Genomic DNA, 19,784 nt, shown 5'->3' with positions numbered 1-19,784 from the left:
TGATATGAACTATAGTTCGCTATAACGAGGTTCAACTGTACATCCATGACTTTAATTTTTGCATATTCATAGGAATCACTTTCCTTTCATAGTGCTCAGAGGCAAAATTTACTGCTTGAAGGATTAAATCTGCAAAATAGGATCGTAAAATTTGTCTTTTGTTACAAGGCAAAAAAAGACCTGGACTGCCAAGTGCCCCCCTGATTTTGCCAGGAGCACACTAAGCCGGCTGGTGTTAAATAGTTACCACATTCGTGGAACAGCAAAGCTTTATTTACAATCAATTGTACAGAGAAGTGAGAGTAAAGGTGTATTGCCTGAATATACACAAATAGTATTGACTAGTTGTAGCAATCAGAATCGAGTCAGTGGCTTATTAATAGCAAAGTTCACACAGCCTCTCAATGCTTTCTCTTGAAGGGCCTGAAAGGGAAAGAAAAAAAAAATTATTTGTCCTCAAAACATCTCCTCTTGCTTCTAACACGTTGCCCTTAATTATCAACTTACTTTGTTATAGAGCTGTGCCATGAGACGATTAGTCCTGTACTGCTGCTCTCTGCGCAACCTTGTTTTTGTGTCAACAACTTCGGGAAGCTTCTGATAAACCCTAAAGAATATGAAAAAGAGCAATTCAGATAACCCACATAGAAGCCACAGTGCTGTGAAACTTGCCTCTCAGTTTGCTCCCTCATTTCTCTGTGGGTAAAGGTCTTCTTCATCAGCCCTCCTCCTGCATATGAGAAGGTGGAATAAATAATGGCTCCCCTCACTTTATTTTTTTCAGCACTCTCACTTGACCATTGCATGGGTAGAACTGAGGACTATTCCTTTGAAAAAGCTCTTAACGTCACTTGCTTTTAAAGAGAATACAAAGACAAAGCAGAAATTTGTTTAATTTGAAGGAACTGGCATTTCGTGACTCACTGAACCACATTCCAACATTGAATGACATTTTTTTCTCTTTCCGGAAAAAAAAAAAAAAAAGCTACCAGTTTGCATTAAAGTGATACAATCAAACTGGGGTATGAATCAGAGGCACCACTACAATGGCACAGTACTGTTGTATGGCGGTGGCTTTGGTCAGCGGCCACCAACCGCAAAAGTGCCTGCGACATCATATAGAGCCATGGAAAAGTGGTAGGCAAGTTGCCACTGCTTCACCTTTTTTTCCTTAATGCCTAGCATAGTGGTTGAAAGTTCGCATTGCAGTTGCCATCACTGGTATTGGATCAATGCACTCTTGTGAATGAACCAAACTTGTATTTTGTTTTATGGCCCCATAAACCTTTAAGCAAACTGCACGAAAGAATTGACACTAGTAACTTGTTTCTGGTAAATAGTTTAACCAGCAGCTCCTACTTACCCAGTGCCATAAATCTCCATGTGTAATCTCCATATGTAAATCTGGTGTGTTTCATGTACCCTTAAAGGGACCCTGCAACATTCTTTGAACAGCGCAAGTAAACCTGCGCGACGCTTAGCTTACACTACCAGAAATACCCGAGCCAAATATTACACATGCACATGAAGCGGTGAGCGCGCAAATCTCTGAAACAGGCAGAAAAACCAACCGCGCTCTCTTCAGTTCTCCTCATTATGCACCCCTGGCATGGCCTACACGACGTCATTGAGGCCATGGCTGTCCGATCGGCTGTAACTTCGCAGCTAATTTCTCGCATTTCCTGTGACGATACGCCATCGTCGGCGCTGTGTATGAACCTCTTCTATGTCCGAACCTGTAGGCACAGTTTTGCCGTTTCTGTTGTGTTTTGAGTGCGCACGGAGTTTGAGTGATGAGCTCAATACTCCCCATTCAACCAGACCACTCGACAACAAGCGTTTATTGCTTTAAAAACGCCCTACCAGCCCGAGCGCTTGCTTGCGAGCAGGCACCCATGACTGCATTTTTGTGGCACCAGACCGGAAATAGACCCCTCCACGTTGCGGAGAAAAGGAGAAAACTCCCCGACTTGTGATATATCGAAGGCCGCGGAAGAGAACGCCACAAGCCTCCCCCCTCTCCGGAAAAGAGCGCGCAGGTCTCGTCGCGTTGTCAGCGGTTGAGTTGAGAGGGAACGATTATGCGCGATTTCTCATCGCGCGTAGTTTCGGTGATAGTGAACGGATTTCCATAATTATTGCGGGAGGAGATTGCTGGAACAATAGACTTTACCCCAAAATACATTCCTAGTAGTCGATGGTAAGTGCTGCAGGGCTCCTTTAAAAGTCACGTGAAGCACCACATACAAGCTTCAGACACATAAATGAGCAGTCTAAAATCAACTTTTTGAGCCTTCATATTTTTGTTTTGCTGCGAGCGTTTTTTTTTTCTCGGTTCATTTTTTTGTGTAGCTTGCTGAATATGTGTACGTTTGCTTCAGTCGCTGCTTCTGTTTTGCTAAGTGTGACTTGTGCATAACCGGCAAGTCTGTTTTGTGTGTTTGTTTGCTGTACTCTGTGCACCACAGAAAAGGCCTTGCACAGTTTGTAAGCACTTAAAACAGAATAATATTAAATGAAGTACCACAACTTCATGTGTATAACCTCTGTAAAAACCTGCATCTCTAATTTACAAACGAAAAAGAACTAGCGAGAAGCTGAGACAAAAAGACAGCACCATAAGATGGCCCAGTCTATCAACACACATTTTTACATCTCTACTTTGGAGGCAGGGAAATGGACTTCATGACACTAAAATTTTATCCCAAATCCATCCACCACTTACTTTTTTTATTTTTTATGCTTTTTCAACGATATAAAAGCTTATTTTGACTTTGCTGGAGGGGCATGCAATCAACTGCAGCATACATACACACAATCTGATATAAAAAAAAAGTGATAGCAGCACAAAAAAGTGAAGAAAAGATAGAACGAAGCCAATAAAAAAAATTTTTGGCTGCTCTATACCTTGACACACACCCTGCAACACGATTGAACTGGGTACCTAGCCTAAATCACATATAACCTGCCCACCTGCTTTTGGCAGACTTTGAATTACAGTGCCATTCATGGCACCAGTTCCGGTTTTGGCCGCTGAGAGCCTGGGAGCAGGTGCAGGGGGCTCTAGGGCCTACTACATGTCGCTTTTTGCTGTCCAAACAAGACACTAGCCTTGTCATTGGCTGCAAAGGCATTAAAGGTCAGTCCCGCCACATTAGGGAGGTTTGAAACTGCCCAGAAGTGTGGCGGCAGGCGAAAGGGGTCAAGAGATGCCCCAAGCCCCACTCAAAGGTTTACTTTGAGCTGTTATTTTTGCCTTGCACAGGTTTGTTGGTTTTGTCTTCCATTAATATACATGTCGCTGAGAGGGAAGGAACAGAATACTTCAAATATGACCGGCTGAAAGCTGCTCTGTCACACTCTACCCAGAGTGAGTTTGACGTCACAGAGTGGCCGAGTCACCGTTTCCCATCCTCCCAAGACTGTGACAATAACATCGATTGAAAACTGGCTCGAAGCTATGCTGGAGGCCCATAATGCAGGAAAACATTTTCATGAAGTGAACCATATCAGATTTTAAGAATTGAACATTGCTGCCACTACTCCTAAGTATGAAAACTGTTGCCTCAAAAAGTAAGAGATCACAGCTCAGCTGCAAAATAAGGTGAACTCTATGATTAGATTATCTCAGTAATCTCTACTTTCTAATATAGTTTCAAATGCTTCATCACTCAAACTGTTTCCTCAGTGCAAACTCTGAAACTGCTAGCATCTCTACCTCGGTCACCAATGTACACTCCAAATGCTGAACCACCACTTTCACACCCATCTAAAACAAGATAATCCAGCACGATAAACCTGGTTTTATACTGAGCACTAAGCCCAGATGCCAATGAATTCTCGATGACGACAAATCAAGGACTATACCTTCTCTTCATGTTATTCCTCACTTACCCAGATGCTTGGAAAATATTCAGAAAAAGCTGCACTGGCATCTTTTGTACGCAGCTATTTTTGTTTTTTGGCTTCTAGATATATTTTCAATGACTCAGTTCTGTGTTAGTGCAATCCCATGAAACTACCCATGCAGTCATTTCTTGGGGACTACTCCTTTCACCATGAGCCATTACTAGGTAGAGCAGTCAAGAAAGCAAGGTCATGCACAAACTGGAACAATAAAAGGACTGTTATAAAAAACACTTAACTCACTCTTTTTGCCAAATTTAAATTTTTGACAAACATTTACAGACTGCATCCAATCTCGTATCTTGAACTTGCCCCTTAACGGACACTGAAGTGATTTGTAAACATTGCGGGATTACTAGCGCAAACTGTAGTCCGGAGTCCCTAGGCCATGTTTCAACCACTCTTGGTGCGTTTACACGAATTTATTTAGTAGAAAAAATCAATTCTAAAATGCTGTCCTCCTCTCTGCATCCTCGCCCATTTTCTGTGGCATTTTCGTGTGACTTCAGGAGGAGATGACTTGGCTTGACAGAGTCAGTCGGCCCAGCTTTTAGTCCGCCTTCCGCCGATGGGTCATCGCAATTCGTTCGCTCAGTTGAAACTAAGCCACGACATGTTTGTGAATGGAAGAATGTGCCTTTCTTTACTTGGTTTATTTGTACACTGTATCGAGCTCCAAGTCCAGGCCGCTCCACATAAGCGCTGCACAAGCGCACATGCGACGCTTCGCTGACTGGTACGCAGTAGGAAAATTTAAGGCCACTTGAAGGCGGGAAAAGAGTCAGCGAAGTTAATATAGGGACTAAGGAAATAAAATCAACTGAAACTTTTACCGTACAGTGTAAAACTGGGGTGCATGAAGCATTTTTTTGTGCTGAGTGAACAAGCACAGCAGTCAGCAGCACGACCACTCATCTGTGGATGCTTTTTCCGCATAAGAAGTGCAATTGCTAGACATGAGATATTGTGAAAATTTGGGGGACGCTTACTGCACGAGCGCTATACAACAAATACTCATCTAAGCTGCTTGAAGTGCTAAAACTAAATGAAAATGTAAACTGGTTATACACTGGTTATCTTATTTCCCACACCCGGCAGCGCTGGCTCGTGGCCGAGTGGTCTGGAGCACTAGGTATGTTATTTTGCCAATCGCAAGTTCTAATCCAGGAGGGTACACTCTTTATTTTATTTTTGTAAGTTGATTTCTTTGTTTTCAGCCGATGTTTTCTATACTGAATTCACCATTTTTGGGTCGTAACGTTCATTGCTCCACGAGCAAGTTCGCAGAACGCGCGCAAACAGACACTGATGTGCTAGCAAGTTCTCGTTGGCGTGCTGTTGCCATAAGTACGGACTGCTTGCGGGCAGTGGGCACAGGCCAGAATCAGCAGACCCTTGGCCTGGTGTGAACATGCTTTCTACGATACAGGCATGAGTTAGGCAAGCTCCAAAGATGGGGGAAAAGCACATGGCATTTAAGTGTCTGCGGTGATGCGGAGGGCGTTCATCCACTGCATAGGCCTCGGCTAGTGATTGGTACTATTCCAAGCCATCCTGGTAGGCTTATCTGAGGCATTTTACAGCCGACAACATGACAGAAGCGCGGTATGACGATTATTGAGATATCGAGAATGCCCATCCAATGATAACTTCGGATGCCAAGCATGTTGTTTCACAGAACCGAAACCGAAACTTGTTTGAATGCTAATCTTGGACATTGTCCAATCACGTACCACTTTTACCTGACGTCACTGTGGTTAGTTAGTGCAGCCACCGCAAACTGTGCATGCTAGTTTTTCTTCTTCGAGGCTTTATAAAATAAACACCGCCTTATTGCCCGGATAAACGATGAAAAGTGTGTTCATTTGAGCCAGTCTACGCAGTGCAAGCAAAAACAGGAGCTTGACGAATTCACTTTGGTGTCCCTTTAAGAGGTGGCTGCCAAGCTAAACAGATGGCTGCCAAGCTAAAAAGCAAACCTCGAAGTCCTCGTGGACGGCGCTGTTCCTGGGTTCGCCCCTGTAGCTGTGCCTGGCCAGCTGTTGGCTGCTGCTTCCGCCGCTGTTCCGCTAGGACAGCAACCTGAGACTGCCTGGCCTCCAAACGCTCGATCAGGTGACCACAGCGAGCTGCAAAGGCTGCCTGAAAAGTAACAAGGCTGTCAGTAAAAAAAGTGCAGCCTCCCATTCAGTATAAATTTTAAAGCTTAGATATCTAACTATGTCAAAAGCTTCCTATATATATGGGGACATCCCCCAAGAAGTTTTAACAGTAACCATTCAGTATCACATTTTTGACATCACTTTTAATCTTTGCACTCACAAAAAAGCTCAGGACGGATACCCTTTCGACATCGGCATCAGCATGACACGTTGAGTGCCTTGCCCTAAACTGCCGACATCAGGGGTCCCATAACGTAGCCAAGGCACTGGCTGCTGTTGGCGCAAGCTACTCTGCCTTGTGTATCACGTTACAGTTTTAGGACAGACGCCATGTTGCCCGGACACGTGCAGCCATTACCTGTATGGACACGCTCACTGCCTCTAGCACGCGCATCAAGACCGGCCATGTTGCAACGAGAACAGTGACGTCAAGAGCGCCGTCCTGACATGGCGGCTGCCTCGGGGTTCGTTTCATCAAGCCCCAAAGCCCATGTACCCTCTAACTATTGTGATAAATTGAAATACAAACAACGGGGCGCGTGGCTTTCAGTGCATGCCACGCATCCTGGCGACGGGCTGCGTATGCACAGTGCGAACAAGTTACGAGAGTTTGGGTATGGAAACACCATCGTTTGGCGTGTGAGCTTTTTGGTTTGTCTTCCCACTGTGTTTGGCGCCCACTCACACAAGCGTTATCTAACTTTGTTGCTGCAATAAACGGCGCACGCATCTATATTCCTTTATTTCGGCGCATGCATCTACATTCCTTTATTGTTTATTTCGTGCTGAGTGCCCAACGGACGATGGAAATAGGATGGTCTTTCCATACCAAAATTGGCCACGAACTCTCGTAACTTGTTTGCACTGTGCATATGCAGCCCGTCCCCAGGATGCGCAGCATGAATTGAAAGCCACGCGCTCTGTTGTTCGTATTTAATTTATCACGATAGTACACATGTATTCCATGTATTAACCACTCTGCTACAAACTCTTTCATTGTGGTTAGCAGTATTACTAAATAAATAAATAAATCGAAACCGAAACTGACGCGAATACGAATAAACTCAGCTGCGTAAAATTATTTACACTGCGGTCGGTCATCTATGTGCATTCCATGATTATTGGGCTGGTAGACAACCATAGCAGCAAAAATATGTAAGACAAAAATTTCCCCTTCTGTAAATTTCAATTTGTGTAAGAAAAAAAGTGCCGTTGCATGGCACTAACTGGAGCGTCATTTACTAAGTGATCATGCTGACAATCCCAAACACATGACTGTGAGCCCACTTCTCTTGCATCTGTCTTTTGTTTGCACAACTGTGCTCAAGCTACAGCCTACCAACTTGCTTGGCTACTTTTATCTATTCATGGTCATGAACAATTCGAGACACATTCTGCACTCAGACGCTGAACGTGTGTCACTAAAGGTGCAGCCATGAGTTAGAACTGAGTACAGCAAACTTGCTCCAAGAATATTAGACAGGCTTACAATGAGAAGGGTAAGAAAATAGGAAGGTAAGAATAGGAAGGCTGCTATAAGTCTGACTAAACAGCCAGACTTATAGCAGCCTTCCTATTCTGTGCTACATACCCCAAGTGTGGCCCAACCAGAAAAAAAAAAAAAAAAAAGGCACTGTCCCCATGTTTCTTTCTTAAGTTGCTCGGTAGTTTGTTTTTAAAAATGGCCATAATCATTATTTGCTGCTATAATTTATTTATATCACAGTCAACAAATCACCTCTCATTCTCTGCAAATAAAATAAGCATCGAATGGTAAACACAGTAAAATTGGTAAAATCCTGTGCAATGAAATGTGCACGTCAGTTATTCCAGCCTGATACATCAACATTTTGGCCCTGCGTGGTCTAAAAAGCAGCCCACTGGATTACTGGATTACACCAATTGTATTCATAACCCTAGGATGCCGAGCATCAAAGTATTAGCCAAGATGACGACTGTCACTATATGTAGTAGCATTTCGCTCCTGACACCTGACAGCCTTTATGTAGGATTTTTGGAGAAAAAAAAAAAGTGTTCTTCAACCATCACCCTTTTTACACTAGAACCCTGAATAATACCACAATTCCACAAAAGACCAAGTTCCATTGCAGAATTAAAAAGCATGACGCTTTCATCACTTTGCCTTGCTAGTGTTGATCAACGTACTTATTAGCACCACGTGGCCATAAAAGGATTACCTGCAAGGATTCTTCCTTGTCTGCATGCTGCTGAGCGCTGGTTTTTGGAGATGCAGCATTATTTCTGTTTCCAGGGTACCGTGAGTCAGACCCAAAGGGCACCACCCAGGCTACAGGACGCCTGGAGATTGGTTTCCTTCTTCGTGGTGACAGATGATCCCGCTGTTTCTTTGCTCCCGCATTACACACAGATACAAAGCACCTCTCCTTGGCACCCGCATCCTCCTGTTGGCAGGCGACAAGAAGAGACTCCGAGGTCTGCACTGCAGCACTGTTGCTTTCGGTGTTCCCGTGCGCCACTTCTGCCGAGCTCTTTTCCGTAGTCTGCGTCTCGGGCGAGGATGCTGTACGGCTGCCGTCAGCCAGGAGAAACAGCTGTTCAAGTCGGTGCAGGCGTTCTACTTCTTTCTGCAGCTGCTTCAGGTAGCCGTGTCGCTGGCGGTCAACCAAGAACCTCAGCTTTTCCAGTTCTCGGTGAGCCATGCGCTTCAACTTGCAGCTTCGCCCGTTCACTGCCAGCAGCCGCGATGATGTCCCTTCAGATGCGGTGTCGTACGACGTAACAGAGTTCTGCTGAGCAAAAGCCTGCCGTGCCTTCGGGACAGCCAACAAGTCTGGCGAAGAGCTCACTTCACTTTCACCCGATCTTGAAAGGGAAGCGTCTGGAAGGCCAGGGAAAAAAAAAAACAAGCAGCTGCGCATGAGCCCACCACAGCACTTTCACATAGAATGGTACAAAATTTGTTCAGCAAGTGCTTCCTACCTTCTGCATTTCCTTGCGGCAAAATGGTGGCCTTGGCCCCAACATTTATGGACGGCATGGCACGTCCGTGCATCTTTGTCGAAGAGGATTTTGGTGACGTCCGGATTCTACAAGACAATGGGTACGGTTAAATGAGCATTGCAGCCGGGGCATCTCAGGGCTTACCGTTCACCACAGTAGCTAAAGCAGCTAACAATTTGTGCAAGTCAGTTTTTGCCTAGCAAGACATAGATTTATCCTTTCACAGTGTCGCTGCTAGGTGCCAACAACAGTGGAATCACACAGATTAAAAACACAAAATCGACTAATCACCAATAGCCACTTTTTTTAAGGCCTGCCTTTTTTGGTATAAAATTGACCTAAACACCAGGACATTGGACACTCCGCTGGCATTGGTCAAGGAGTGATGCCAGAAACATACCACTTGCCTTAATTTGTCCCTCCTGATGAGTTTCTTTGGTGAAGCTGCTGTCTGCATTGAAAGTAGCGCATCACCATGAGAGAAGTTCTTCGATGCCAAGAGAGACATGGGGCGAACGTATCGCTTTCGTGTCATCTTATTGTCAGCCAGGGCTGTAGAAGCCAGTTGAGAGCTTGCCACGGCGGCATCTTGGTTGCGGCTTATGGATGGAAGGCTCGATCCCGACACAACTAACCTGGGGTCGCACTGGTTTCGCCTTTCTTTAAGAACTGGTGGTGCCGTGTGAATGCTGGGAAGGCCGTCTGCCTCGAGAGGCACCACGGCAGGCACATAAGGGAAGCCACTGGTGAGCCAGTAGTCAAGCCGCCGCTTGTCAACCTCACTGACAGCCTGAGGTAGCTCAGCAGGGGTTGTGCTGCCAGAGGCCAGGCCTGGTACAGCTGTAGGTAGTCTCATTTTCAGCCGGTTGTTGTTGATGACTGTAAAGCCAGCAATGCCCACAGGTTCAGACTCTACATCAGATGTGTCCGACGCAGGAACTGTGAAATCCTTGCACCTCTTCTGCTCCTGGCCAAAGTAGCGTGGCTCACGCCTATGTACGGAGCTGGCACATTCCTTTTTGGAGCTGCTAGGCTCCTTGAAGGTGCGATGGCTGTAGCACAGCGATACATTGCTCGCATAGTCGGGCATTAATGTCTCAAAGCTTCCCCTGCTCACAGGAAGTCGGATAGCAGTATCCAATTTCGCGCTAAGATCATCCAGTGTCCTATGAGCCGCAAGGGGTGCTGCTTGTTTTCTGTAGCCCTGCAGGTACCCAGCTTTCGAAGGCGATGCAGGAAGAGAACAACCCCGCTTTGTTGATGCAAGGCTACTCATGTCTGCAGCACCACTGCTTGAAGATAAGGATTCACATTTTTTCGTCAACGTTGTCACAGCAGTCTGAGTTGATGCAAGGTTTGTCGTGGAAGCGTTAGCCTGGACTTCGGCATCTTTAATTGGGCAAGTTTCAGTCTGGACGACGACGTCACGAAAAAGTGGCACTGCGAACACAGTTTTTTCTTCAGTTAGGGCATTGGCTTCTTTGAAGAGTAGAGTGCTGCTGGATTTGTGCACATGCTTCTTCATGCTTGTATATTTCAGGCTTTCATGATCGTGAACTCTTTCACTTGCACCTGAATAGCCAATGTCTGCCCCGTTGTCCCACTCCAGACGCTTGCTCGATGTGTAACTGGACAATGAAGCAGGAGACGCCCTACGCGGCGCATCACCAATAACGGACTCCTCCCGAGAAAGCGTGCCCGAGCAGCTTCGTAGCTCCGTTTCACAAATGGACAGTTCATGAATAACGCTTTCCACAATGTCTTCAATGGCTGCATCTACCTCAAGGTGAGAATCCCACGACTGCAAACTAGCGTCTCCACAGGATGAAGTCGAGTACTTTGGTCTTTGACTGTTAGCATCAGTTGACGGCTTTTTAAGAAACTGCTCCTTAATGAAAGCCTTTCTTTCGGTGTTCCGGGCATCTCTAGCTGCAGAATGCTCCCTCATTGGCTGCGGTACAACAGTAAGCACGGATTCAAGGGAAAGGGCCAATTCTGGGTGGCTCATCAGGTTTCCTTCTCCAACATCGTACTTCGAAGTGGCTGCTGTACCTTTAGCATTTTGTGAATAGCACACATCTGACGAGCATAAGCTCGGGCAGGGAGCTTCGGCACTAGCCGACAGATCACCTTCGAGTATTTTTTCAGTGCAAGATTGTGAATCGCCGTCCGTTGTGCCAGACACTGTGTAGCTGCTACTTTCGTGTTCCGTGCTTCCTTGCGATGTGGTCACAACTGGTAAGCTTTCGCTGCTGAACGAACTCGCAACCGACGTGCCTCGAGACGGCCCCGTCATTAAAGCTGGTGGAGCAGAGCATGACGCGCCCTGTAATGGCATTTTCGCGCAGCTGCCAGTGGGCTCCATGTTTCGAAAGGTCCGCGTACATCTGTTCAACACAAGGTTACCATAGTCGCCTTCCTGTTCACCGTGGATCGCGACACAATCATAGGGTGGTGGCGTTATCGGTGTATCCCCGGAAAATGATGGCTGTGAGAGTGAGATGTTTTCTGCACTAATGTTGCTACCCCTGTAACCTGAGATACCCGTTCGTGCAGCTGGCGACTGGTTATCGTAGCACACTGACGAGTCGCTGTCAGAGCCAACATCTGAAGTCGCGTAGCACAAAGGGAACGAGAATGCCGACAGATATCTTGACTGTGCTGTTAGAGGTGGTTCCATCTCTCCTCAGCTCTGCATACTGCCTGTGGGTGAAAAGGGGTACATTAAGAACGTTCCAGGCTGAAACACCAGCCACAGGCACGGCAATCGGTTAACAATTACAAAAAAACGCACGCGATGACATCAGTCCAGGGCGCTTAGGTCGTTATACAGTGCGCAAAGGTTGTAAAACAGCCAAGAGCTGCACTTTGGCTATGATTTGAATTGAAAAACAGGATCTGAAATAGCTAACAGCATACCAGTTGAGTTAAGGCTCTTCAGCAAATCTGCTATGTTGTCTACGCGCACAACGGAGACCGAAACGAAGGGTGCTGCAAAAAATGTGGTCTACCTGAGCAGTAACCGCGGTGGCTTCATATCCGTTAGCATGTTCACATCGTTCGCACAAGATTCAAAACATGGCACAACCACACACAGCGCTTGCGAGCTCAAGAACAGTATGCAGCGCAGCCCGGATCAACACCGAATCAACCGAGCCCCACCGGGCGACTTTGTTGACTTTACTTCGCGCCTGGCTAACGGCTACCTGCCGATTAACGTAATAAAGCGCAAGCGGCGCAAGCAAAAATAACAAAAGAGACCTATTTTTACGCTGTTCCCCACCCGTAGCTTGCGTCGCTGTAGTCGCTAGCGCTGCTTGCAATGTGGAGAAGTCGCTTGGCTTCATTGTCATCGGTGATCTCACCATCTCACCTGCAAAGAAATGCCGCGCAGCTGCACTACTATCCTCTTCCCAGCTGATCCTTTCGGACGACCGCTGTCGCCGCTTCCATGCCAGGCACATAAGCGCATCAGTCGTAACCACCATTTGTCACGCGCAGAGGCGAGCAGGCCAGCATAGGCAGCGCACAGGCCAGCACCACCGACCGCACAACTTGCTGCCCGATCGTTACGGCAGCTCTTTACTGGCAGCACGCTGCGAAGGGCCTTGAGCTGTGGTCGGTTGCTCGGTCATGCAAGGCCGAGCTCAGCACATAAAGAGGTCATGGTCCTTTGAACCTCTTCTTTTTGCTTACGCTAAACGAGCGTCGTGCGTTTCAGCCGCCTGCAGTGTTCGCAGTCGATTTGCTCCATAGAGTTTCTTAGGAAGTATGCATATTGTAAGAAACTGATGATTTACTCGCGAGCAAGAAGGAGTTGTACAAAATTCTCCCTTTTCCGCGAGTTTGTGCGGTTGTGTACTTACGCAAGCAAAAACTCACATTTTTCACAGGCCGTCAAAAAAAGGAAAAACGAAAGTAGGCAGGGGAGGAAAGAAAAACAAAATGGAAGAACAAAAAAAAAACAGTTACTGTGAATTATCTGAGTTCGGCTCTGATGCATCCTATTAAAACTGCAAGCTTGAGAACTGGGCACCATTATACATGCGTGAAGTAGCCAAAATTTGCCTTTGGCTCATTGGAACAATTTGATGCGCTTCCCTATGCAACTTCACGCCACTAGGTAACTTTATTTGGCAGCACCAGCACCCATGGACATGTCACACACGTGCAGTCAAACACAGCGATTTCTGACTGAAATATTTTGGGAGCAGCACATGACGTGATTGTATCGATATTTACAATTATGCCCACATGCCTTTTGCACCATCTTTTCAAGGGGCTTGTGTGCTGTTTGTAAGGCTAATCCCACCTTTCAAGAAATCGGCAGACACAAAATGTGAACATAAGATGAACAAAGAAACGGCCGCTCAAGCCATACGGTACGAGGATGTTCAGAAAACGGAGGGAGCCATTGACTGCTTAGTTCAGAAAGCCGTGACCGACCTAAGAAATCAATGGCTCTTTTATTTTGCTTTTTATCGGCTCAAATAAATGTTTCTACAACAACAATTGACTTCTTCAACGGTAAAATTGTTCAAATCTGTCGACATGACCAGCTACATACTAGTGAATGCACCTTTGGTCTAGGACACAGGAGCTGTTGTCCTTGTATATAAGGAAAACTTTCAGGCTCGACTGAATGTATCATGTTTACCAGGAGGCTACTCACTCAGGCAGGTATTCGGTCTTTAAATCGTAAAAGATTTTCTTCTCTGTTTCAATTTTCCTGGTGACATTTAAAAGAAATTGTTCCGTAATGTTTAGCATGTATTGGCGAAACAGGCGAAGCATTTCAAACAGCTCCAGTACGGCATACGAAAAAAAACTGTTACAACCAATGCCATTGCCGAGCACGCAAGGAACACTGGCCACCAGATAAACCGGTGCAACGCAAAATACCCAGAGCTGTGTGAAGCATGAAATAATTAATCGTCCAGACAATGCCCTACTTGCTCAACAGAATGAACAGAGAGAGAGAGAGAGAGAGACCAAGAATGTGTTTATTGGTGGTGGCAATGTTAGTAAAGTTGTGCCCAGCTTGCTATGCCAGATGAGAAGAAAAATGAAAAAGCAGAGATGTGTGGGAACCTATGCAAGATTGTTGAAAAGCTTACTGATGCCTTCTAAAAGCTGGCCTTCCTGTGAGCAAGAAAACTATAGCGCTTCTGAATGATCATCTTTATGTTCTTCTTAACGTGATCAGTGACATTATGCTCTTGGACTGCATCAATACTAACTTCATTAAGTTTGCACCTCGTCTAGACCTAAGCCATTTTAAAATCAGTTGCATTTATCTCGAGATGAGGAATCTCTTGATAGTCCACTTGCACAGTGATAGCCAGGATCTCTCTTTCCCGTAGGGCCATACCATCTGCACTGAAAGGCACCTGCCAGTGAAAAAGAGAGAGCAGAATAGTTTGCAAAGAATGCTTCGCACCAAAACCAGCCAAGGTAGCCTCACTGGGCACCTGCAGCGACGCCCAGCAACAGCTTTGCAAGACGGAGCCATTTGGAGAGGGAGCCTCATCACGTCCACAGCCATTTCCAGAGCACAATGGAAGGCCATTTCCGGGACACTGAACGGAAGGAAAAGTAGTGCACACAGCATGTTTCCTGTCTTGCCGCACTCTCAGGAAGACTTTCTGGTTGCAGCATATCCTACTGTAGTATATACTGCCAAGCTGTCTGTAAGCTATGTTTTCTGAAGCCCTCAAGCTTACGTGGAGGATTTCTTGCTGTTTTGCAGCTCTCTTTAAAGGGTTTACCTGTTTGTTGTGCTGTAATGCACTGGGTCATACCAAATCAAATCAAATCTTTATTTTATGGAGGAAAAGGAAAAAAGCTGCACATTTGCAGCTTGCCGGAGCCCAAGACCCCCCATTTTATTTTGTCCGGTACAGTTTTGTAATATGCGATAGTTTTCTCGTAGCATCTCGAGTGCACACAGTTTTACACAAACGAGTATTTTCCTACTTGGAAAAACAAAACAAAAAACAGAAATAATAGAGAGTGGAAGTTTTGGTGTATATGAAGTGAAACACATCATAAATAACGAATCCCTCTACAAATCCTTCTTTTATTCGGGCAGTTGCAAGGGAAACAGCTATACAGCTGCTACAAGCACACAAACCTCTAAACTTTCTTAGCCTGTCCTTGACTTGATCGTTAGCGTTTGTTTTTTTTAATTATGCACTGTGCATGCTTGACCACTTGGTTGCCTATTTGACTGCAGATTAGTTCTAGTGGGTGTTACCTAAAAGTACAGCTGACCTGATATGTTGATACCATAGACAGCCTACAAAAAGAAATCGAAGACCAGCAAATATGGTGCGTCCTTAATGCACAGCAGCCAGCTTTTGAAATACACCAGTTTCATTCAGAAAATCGAAGTTGTCCAGAGCACGAATTCCAGTTGGGGCCTTACTTGCCAAAGCTACACCTGGGCTATGGGAGACATTACAGTAGAGGGCCACAAGTTAATTTGGATCACCTGGGTTCTTTGCATGTCCACTGAAATGTCATACACGCAGGCATTTTCGTTTCTTGCTTTCATCAGGAAATTGCCGCAGCAACAAGGGATCCAGACTCGCAGACTCGCAAACTGCATGCGACAAAAACACTTTGTCTGGCTGCAATCTTCTTAACATTGTGCGTGAGGCCATGCACATAGGGAATCACTGCGGTGTTCCCTTTTGTGTGCTCCACACCTGGTGTCTCTCGCTTATTCTTTCCTTTCACCCGTTGAAGCAAGCTTTCGGATATGGCCGCTAACGTGCTCTTTGTGTAGCCCGAGTCCTTCCCCTACTCGGATCCTAACACATGCATCACACCAGTACATAGATGTATATACATGAGAAAAATAAGATTACAAACTCCAACCAAAAGTACTAATGAAAAACCCAACATTTTGGAACCACCTTGGTTTCTTTCTCATAGGAGACTTGGCCCATGGCGCAGCACCTGCTTACATGCAAAAACTACGTTCCACCATGCGAGTGACTGCCCGCACCAGCAGCTATAAAACACTGCTGCAGCATGGCCTCAGTCACCCCTGAGGAAGGAACCAAGCTGGTTCCGAAATGTCTAAGTCATTTTTAGTACTTTTTGGTTGGAGTTCATAATTTTTTTTCTCAGCGGTAGCTTCCAAACAAGACAGACCACGGCCAAATATGTACATGTATGTCTACACACACGCGTATATTTAACTTATGTTTGAATCACAGAACGGCACCCTCCTTCAACGCACAGTTTCTTAAGTATCAGAAGACAATAAAAATGATGCTAGCAAAACTGAGGATGACATAAAATGTTCCCTCTCACACCAGTGTAAATGAGCAATGTCCCTCATCCCCCAGCCCTTTCACGGCATACATATTTCCACTGGTAGCATAAATATTTCCATTATTCCAATAAGCTTAAACATGCCACCAGCATAAATTTCAATGTTTCTTGGCAAAAAAACATGCTTTCACACACTTCAGGGCAGTAAGGCTTTTTGTGCAAGCAGTTGGTTCTCCCTGGCTTATTTAATGAGTTCCACTATAACGATTCCATTTTATGAATTTGGTCCCTTGTGACAATGCTGCGTGTGCTTTGGACTGATGCAGCTTGCAGGTCACTCACCATGAAGTCCACAATCTAGGAACCATTCCTGACCACTTGCTTTGCTTGTTAAGTCTCTGTATGATGCTCACCTATAGTTAATCTCACAAGCTGCATGCAGCACTGTGGATACTCTACTGTTCTCAACACGTTCACCCAAAGAGCATGTTGAAACTCACCGCAACACTCTATGGAGGCCAACTGAAGCAACATCAGGCGTTAGGGCCTTTTGGTCGGTCATTTTTTGTACCCCCACTGGACAGGCGTAACCATTTTGGTCAGCCGCATAGCTTCAACCCTCATGCACACAGCCTGTGAAATGAACTGCAGGTGTGTCGTGTTTTCACGACATGCCGCAGCTCGCTGGTCAGTCATGTATGGTTAGGTAGCAGGTTTTACCAAAAACCACAGCCCACATTAAAAAAATGGCGGTACACGTCTTTTGACGTCTCACTTGTGCACCTATTCCATTGTGTTTGCTATCCCCTAGAACTATACAAGACGTCCATCAACCCTGGACTTTACCACCACCCGCAGAAGAGAAGCCAGGCTCTTAACATTGCCGATACCCAGCCCCTCCCCCTCCGGATGGGAAGCCGCTCTTTCCAGCTCAGCCTTGGAAGACCAGCACGGACTGATCGACCGGGCAAGACGGTTCGCAGCAGCAAATGGGGCCCTGGATTAAGGGCACCACCCACTAAGAGCTAAATGATCTTACTTTATAATAAAGTTTTATACTACTACTATTACCCCATTTAGCCTTTACAACTGCTGGTTTGTGTATCGCAGGCCTGAAAACCATGGCAGGCTGAATCGAGAGCACCTGTATGCACAGGTCTGAACACCCGTCAGCTGTACACAGTCCTCATCTCCTTCTGACTAAAGGCTGCTGCTGCTGCATACATATATAGACACCAATGGGGAAGACACCATTTTTAAAAGGCACAGCAAATATGTGCCCCATTAAAGCCATTTGCCATAATGACTGCCACACTGTGAACAAGTTTGTTACTGACAATGCCATTTACATAAATGGTTAAGCGTCTTACATATTGTTTAACCAGTTAAGTAAAGCCATGGCCATAACGGACACTTGCCGAAACTAAGAACTGAATAAAAACGATTGCTTCAATCCAGTTGTTCTTTATTTAGACGTTATTTCTTCCCCAGACAGGCTTTCATTGAAGTTTGAAATAATTAAAGCCAATGTTCTGAAACAGACTAAAAAAAGTTGCTGCTAAAACTGCAGACCTTGATAAGGTAATAAAAAAAGAAAGAAAAAATGGATACTCCAACACAGGTGAAATACAAGTGAACCAACGGAGCCAAGCTGTACAGATTTTCCCAGTACTCCTGGGACACACGTAATACCCAACTTGAGTTCATGTACCCGGTATTCCGTGAAGTTGGCAAACCATATGCAATTACTATGTACACTTGACACGCTTTTAGTGAACTGTTCGAGCTGAAGGCCAGTTGCAGCGCGTGTAAACGGCCTCGTCGGTTCCGTCTTGCACCCTCTTTGGTGGCCTACACTTTCTACCTCATTTCTCTCAACGCCAGACTCTACCCCTCTCGAACAGCCTTTGCCTTCCAGGTAATCTCTTAGGAATTTTTTGAACAAGCCCACTACTACTACTTTCACTCGATGACGCCAGAGAGAAAAAGCTCCGACCTAAAAGTCAAACAAAGCAACCAGTCATTCCGACACGAGCATCTTTGCTGCTTTATTCCAACCCTATTGACGAGCCCAGTTCGGCCGTATGCTCCTTCACCCGACTGTCAAATATCGCATGCACATCAATACAACCTTTAACAGCAGCGTCCATCATTTTCTGCAAGTGATCTACGTGCACACGAGACGTCATTTCGAGCAGAACCATTTGCTTGGACTTGGGCAGCACGGCCACTGTTATCTCGGGACCGCGGCTGGATTCTTCCAGCTGGCTGATGTCAACGAGCGGGACGCCGTCGACGAAGCCCACGCAGCACGCACACACGTAGTCCTTCAGGGCAATACCGGCGTCTATGAGTGCCAGGGTGGCAGCGTTCACACAGACGCTCAGCGTGCCCCCGTCGGATTGCAGGACTTCGAGGAAGATGTCGATTTGCGAGCGAGGATACAATTGAGTGAGAATAGAGGCTTCGAAGGCTTGCTGAATGTGCAGGGTCATCTCTTGAGACTTTCTGTCCCCTCTTGGGCGGCGTTTCCTTTCCAAGGCGCTGAACGTGGCCATGCTGAACTGACAGTTGACTAGCGCACGGTCATGCGAAGCGCGAGAGCGGTTACCTCGCGGCTCGTGAGGGCCGTACACTGCGGCGAGGACTTTCGCATTACCTTGCTCGATGTAGGCTGATCCGTCGGCCTGCTCGAAAACGGCTAAGCGACATCCTATTTTTCTCTGTTCAGACGGTTTGCGCCCGTCGAGACGGTATCCTTCGTCGGAGAGCAGCTCTAACCCCGCCATTTCACGTGTTTGTAAAGCGCGATTCTTAGGCGTAGACTTGATCAATATAAACTACAGCAAAGAGGACGCTACTTAAACTACTTAAAAACGAACAACAATTACATGTTTTATATAAATTAACTCGATTAAAATCTATTTCCACGGTTATTTAGGTTCTAATGTATAAGTATTGTTGTTAATGCGATAGTACGAATACAGTAGTCGGTATCCCGCGAACTTCAAACTGAGGTGGGCTGAATGGAAATAGTTTGCCAGCAGAGTTGTTTGCCAGCACATCTGCCACACAACCGGACGAATTCGTCCGGTTGTGTCGCAGACAAAAAAGAACGAAATATATTTACGAGACAAGTACATAACAAAAATACACAAATGAAAACCGAAACTAATGTAATCGGCACAGTCCCTTACAAAAACTCCTACCATGCTCCTACCAACGCCTCCTAAAAAACTCTCCTACCCACAAAAGTCACGTGCAGACTGCAGTCCTGCAGTGGTCGAGCATCACGGCTGGCGTCGGTGAGCTTGCCGTTGGCGTGGTACGTCGGCTGATGACATCCGTGGTGTTCTGGCCTGTCCGCTCGCTGGTCAAAGAAAAAACGCTGCGTTCCGGACGCTGCCAAGTTGTCGCCAGTCTTGCAGGCCCGGAGGCGGATATGTGGCT

General features: G+C 46.0%; 2 protein-coding genes across 2 annotated transcripts; both read right to left on the bottom strand.

Annotated features, from left to right (window-relative positions):
• Window positions 1-251: 251 nt before the first annotated feature.
• On the bottom strand, window positions 252-12,244 carry LOC144155712 (uncharacterized). Its single transcript, XM_077687326.1, has 8 exons — window positions 12,062-12,244; window positions 9,458-11,753; window positions 9,030-9,136; window positions 8,267-8,928; window positions 5,886-6,048; window positions 673-730; window positions 508-607; window positions 252-423 (listed from the first exon to the last, which is right to left on the bottom strand). The coding sequence occupies exons 2-8, from the start codon at window positions 11,728-11,730 to the stop codon at window positions 355-357; spliced, it is 3,432 nt and encodes a 1,143-aa protein (XP_077543452.1). The 5' UTR covers window positions 11,731-11,753; window positions 12,062-12,244; the 3' UTR covers window positions 252-354.
• Window positions 12,245-18,357: 6,113 nt separating this feature from the next.
• Ski6 (exosome complex component Ski6) lies at window positions 18,358-19,161 on the bottom strand. Its single transcript, XM_077687327.1, has one exon. The coding sequence runs from the start codon at window positions 19,121-19,123 to the stop codon at window positions 18,383-18,385; it is 741 nt and encodes a 246-aa protein (XP_077543453.1). The 5' UTR covers window positions 19,124-19,161; the 3' UTR covers window positions 18,358-18,382.
• Between the last annotated feature and the right edge of the window lie 623 nt (window positions 19,162-19,784).

Source organism: Haemaphysalis longicornis, unplaced genomic scaffold, assembly GCF_048455015.1.
Source record: "Haemaphysalis longicornis isolate Haplotype H1 unplaced genomic scaffold, Haemaphysalis longicornis Haplotype H1 scaffold_1, whole genome shotgun sequence".
Classification (NCBI taxonomy): Eukaryota; Metazoa; Arthropoda; class Arachnida; order Ixodida; family Ixodidae; genus Haemaphysalis; species Haemaphysalis longicornis.
This window is presented reverse-complemented; position numbering and strand designations above follow the sequence as displayed.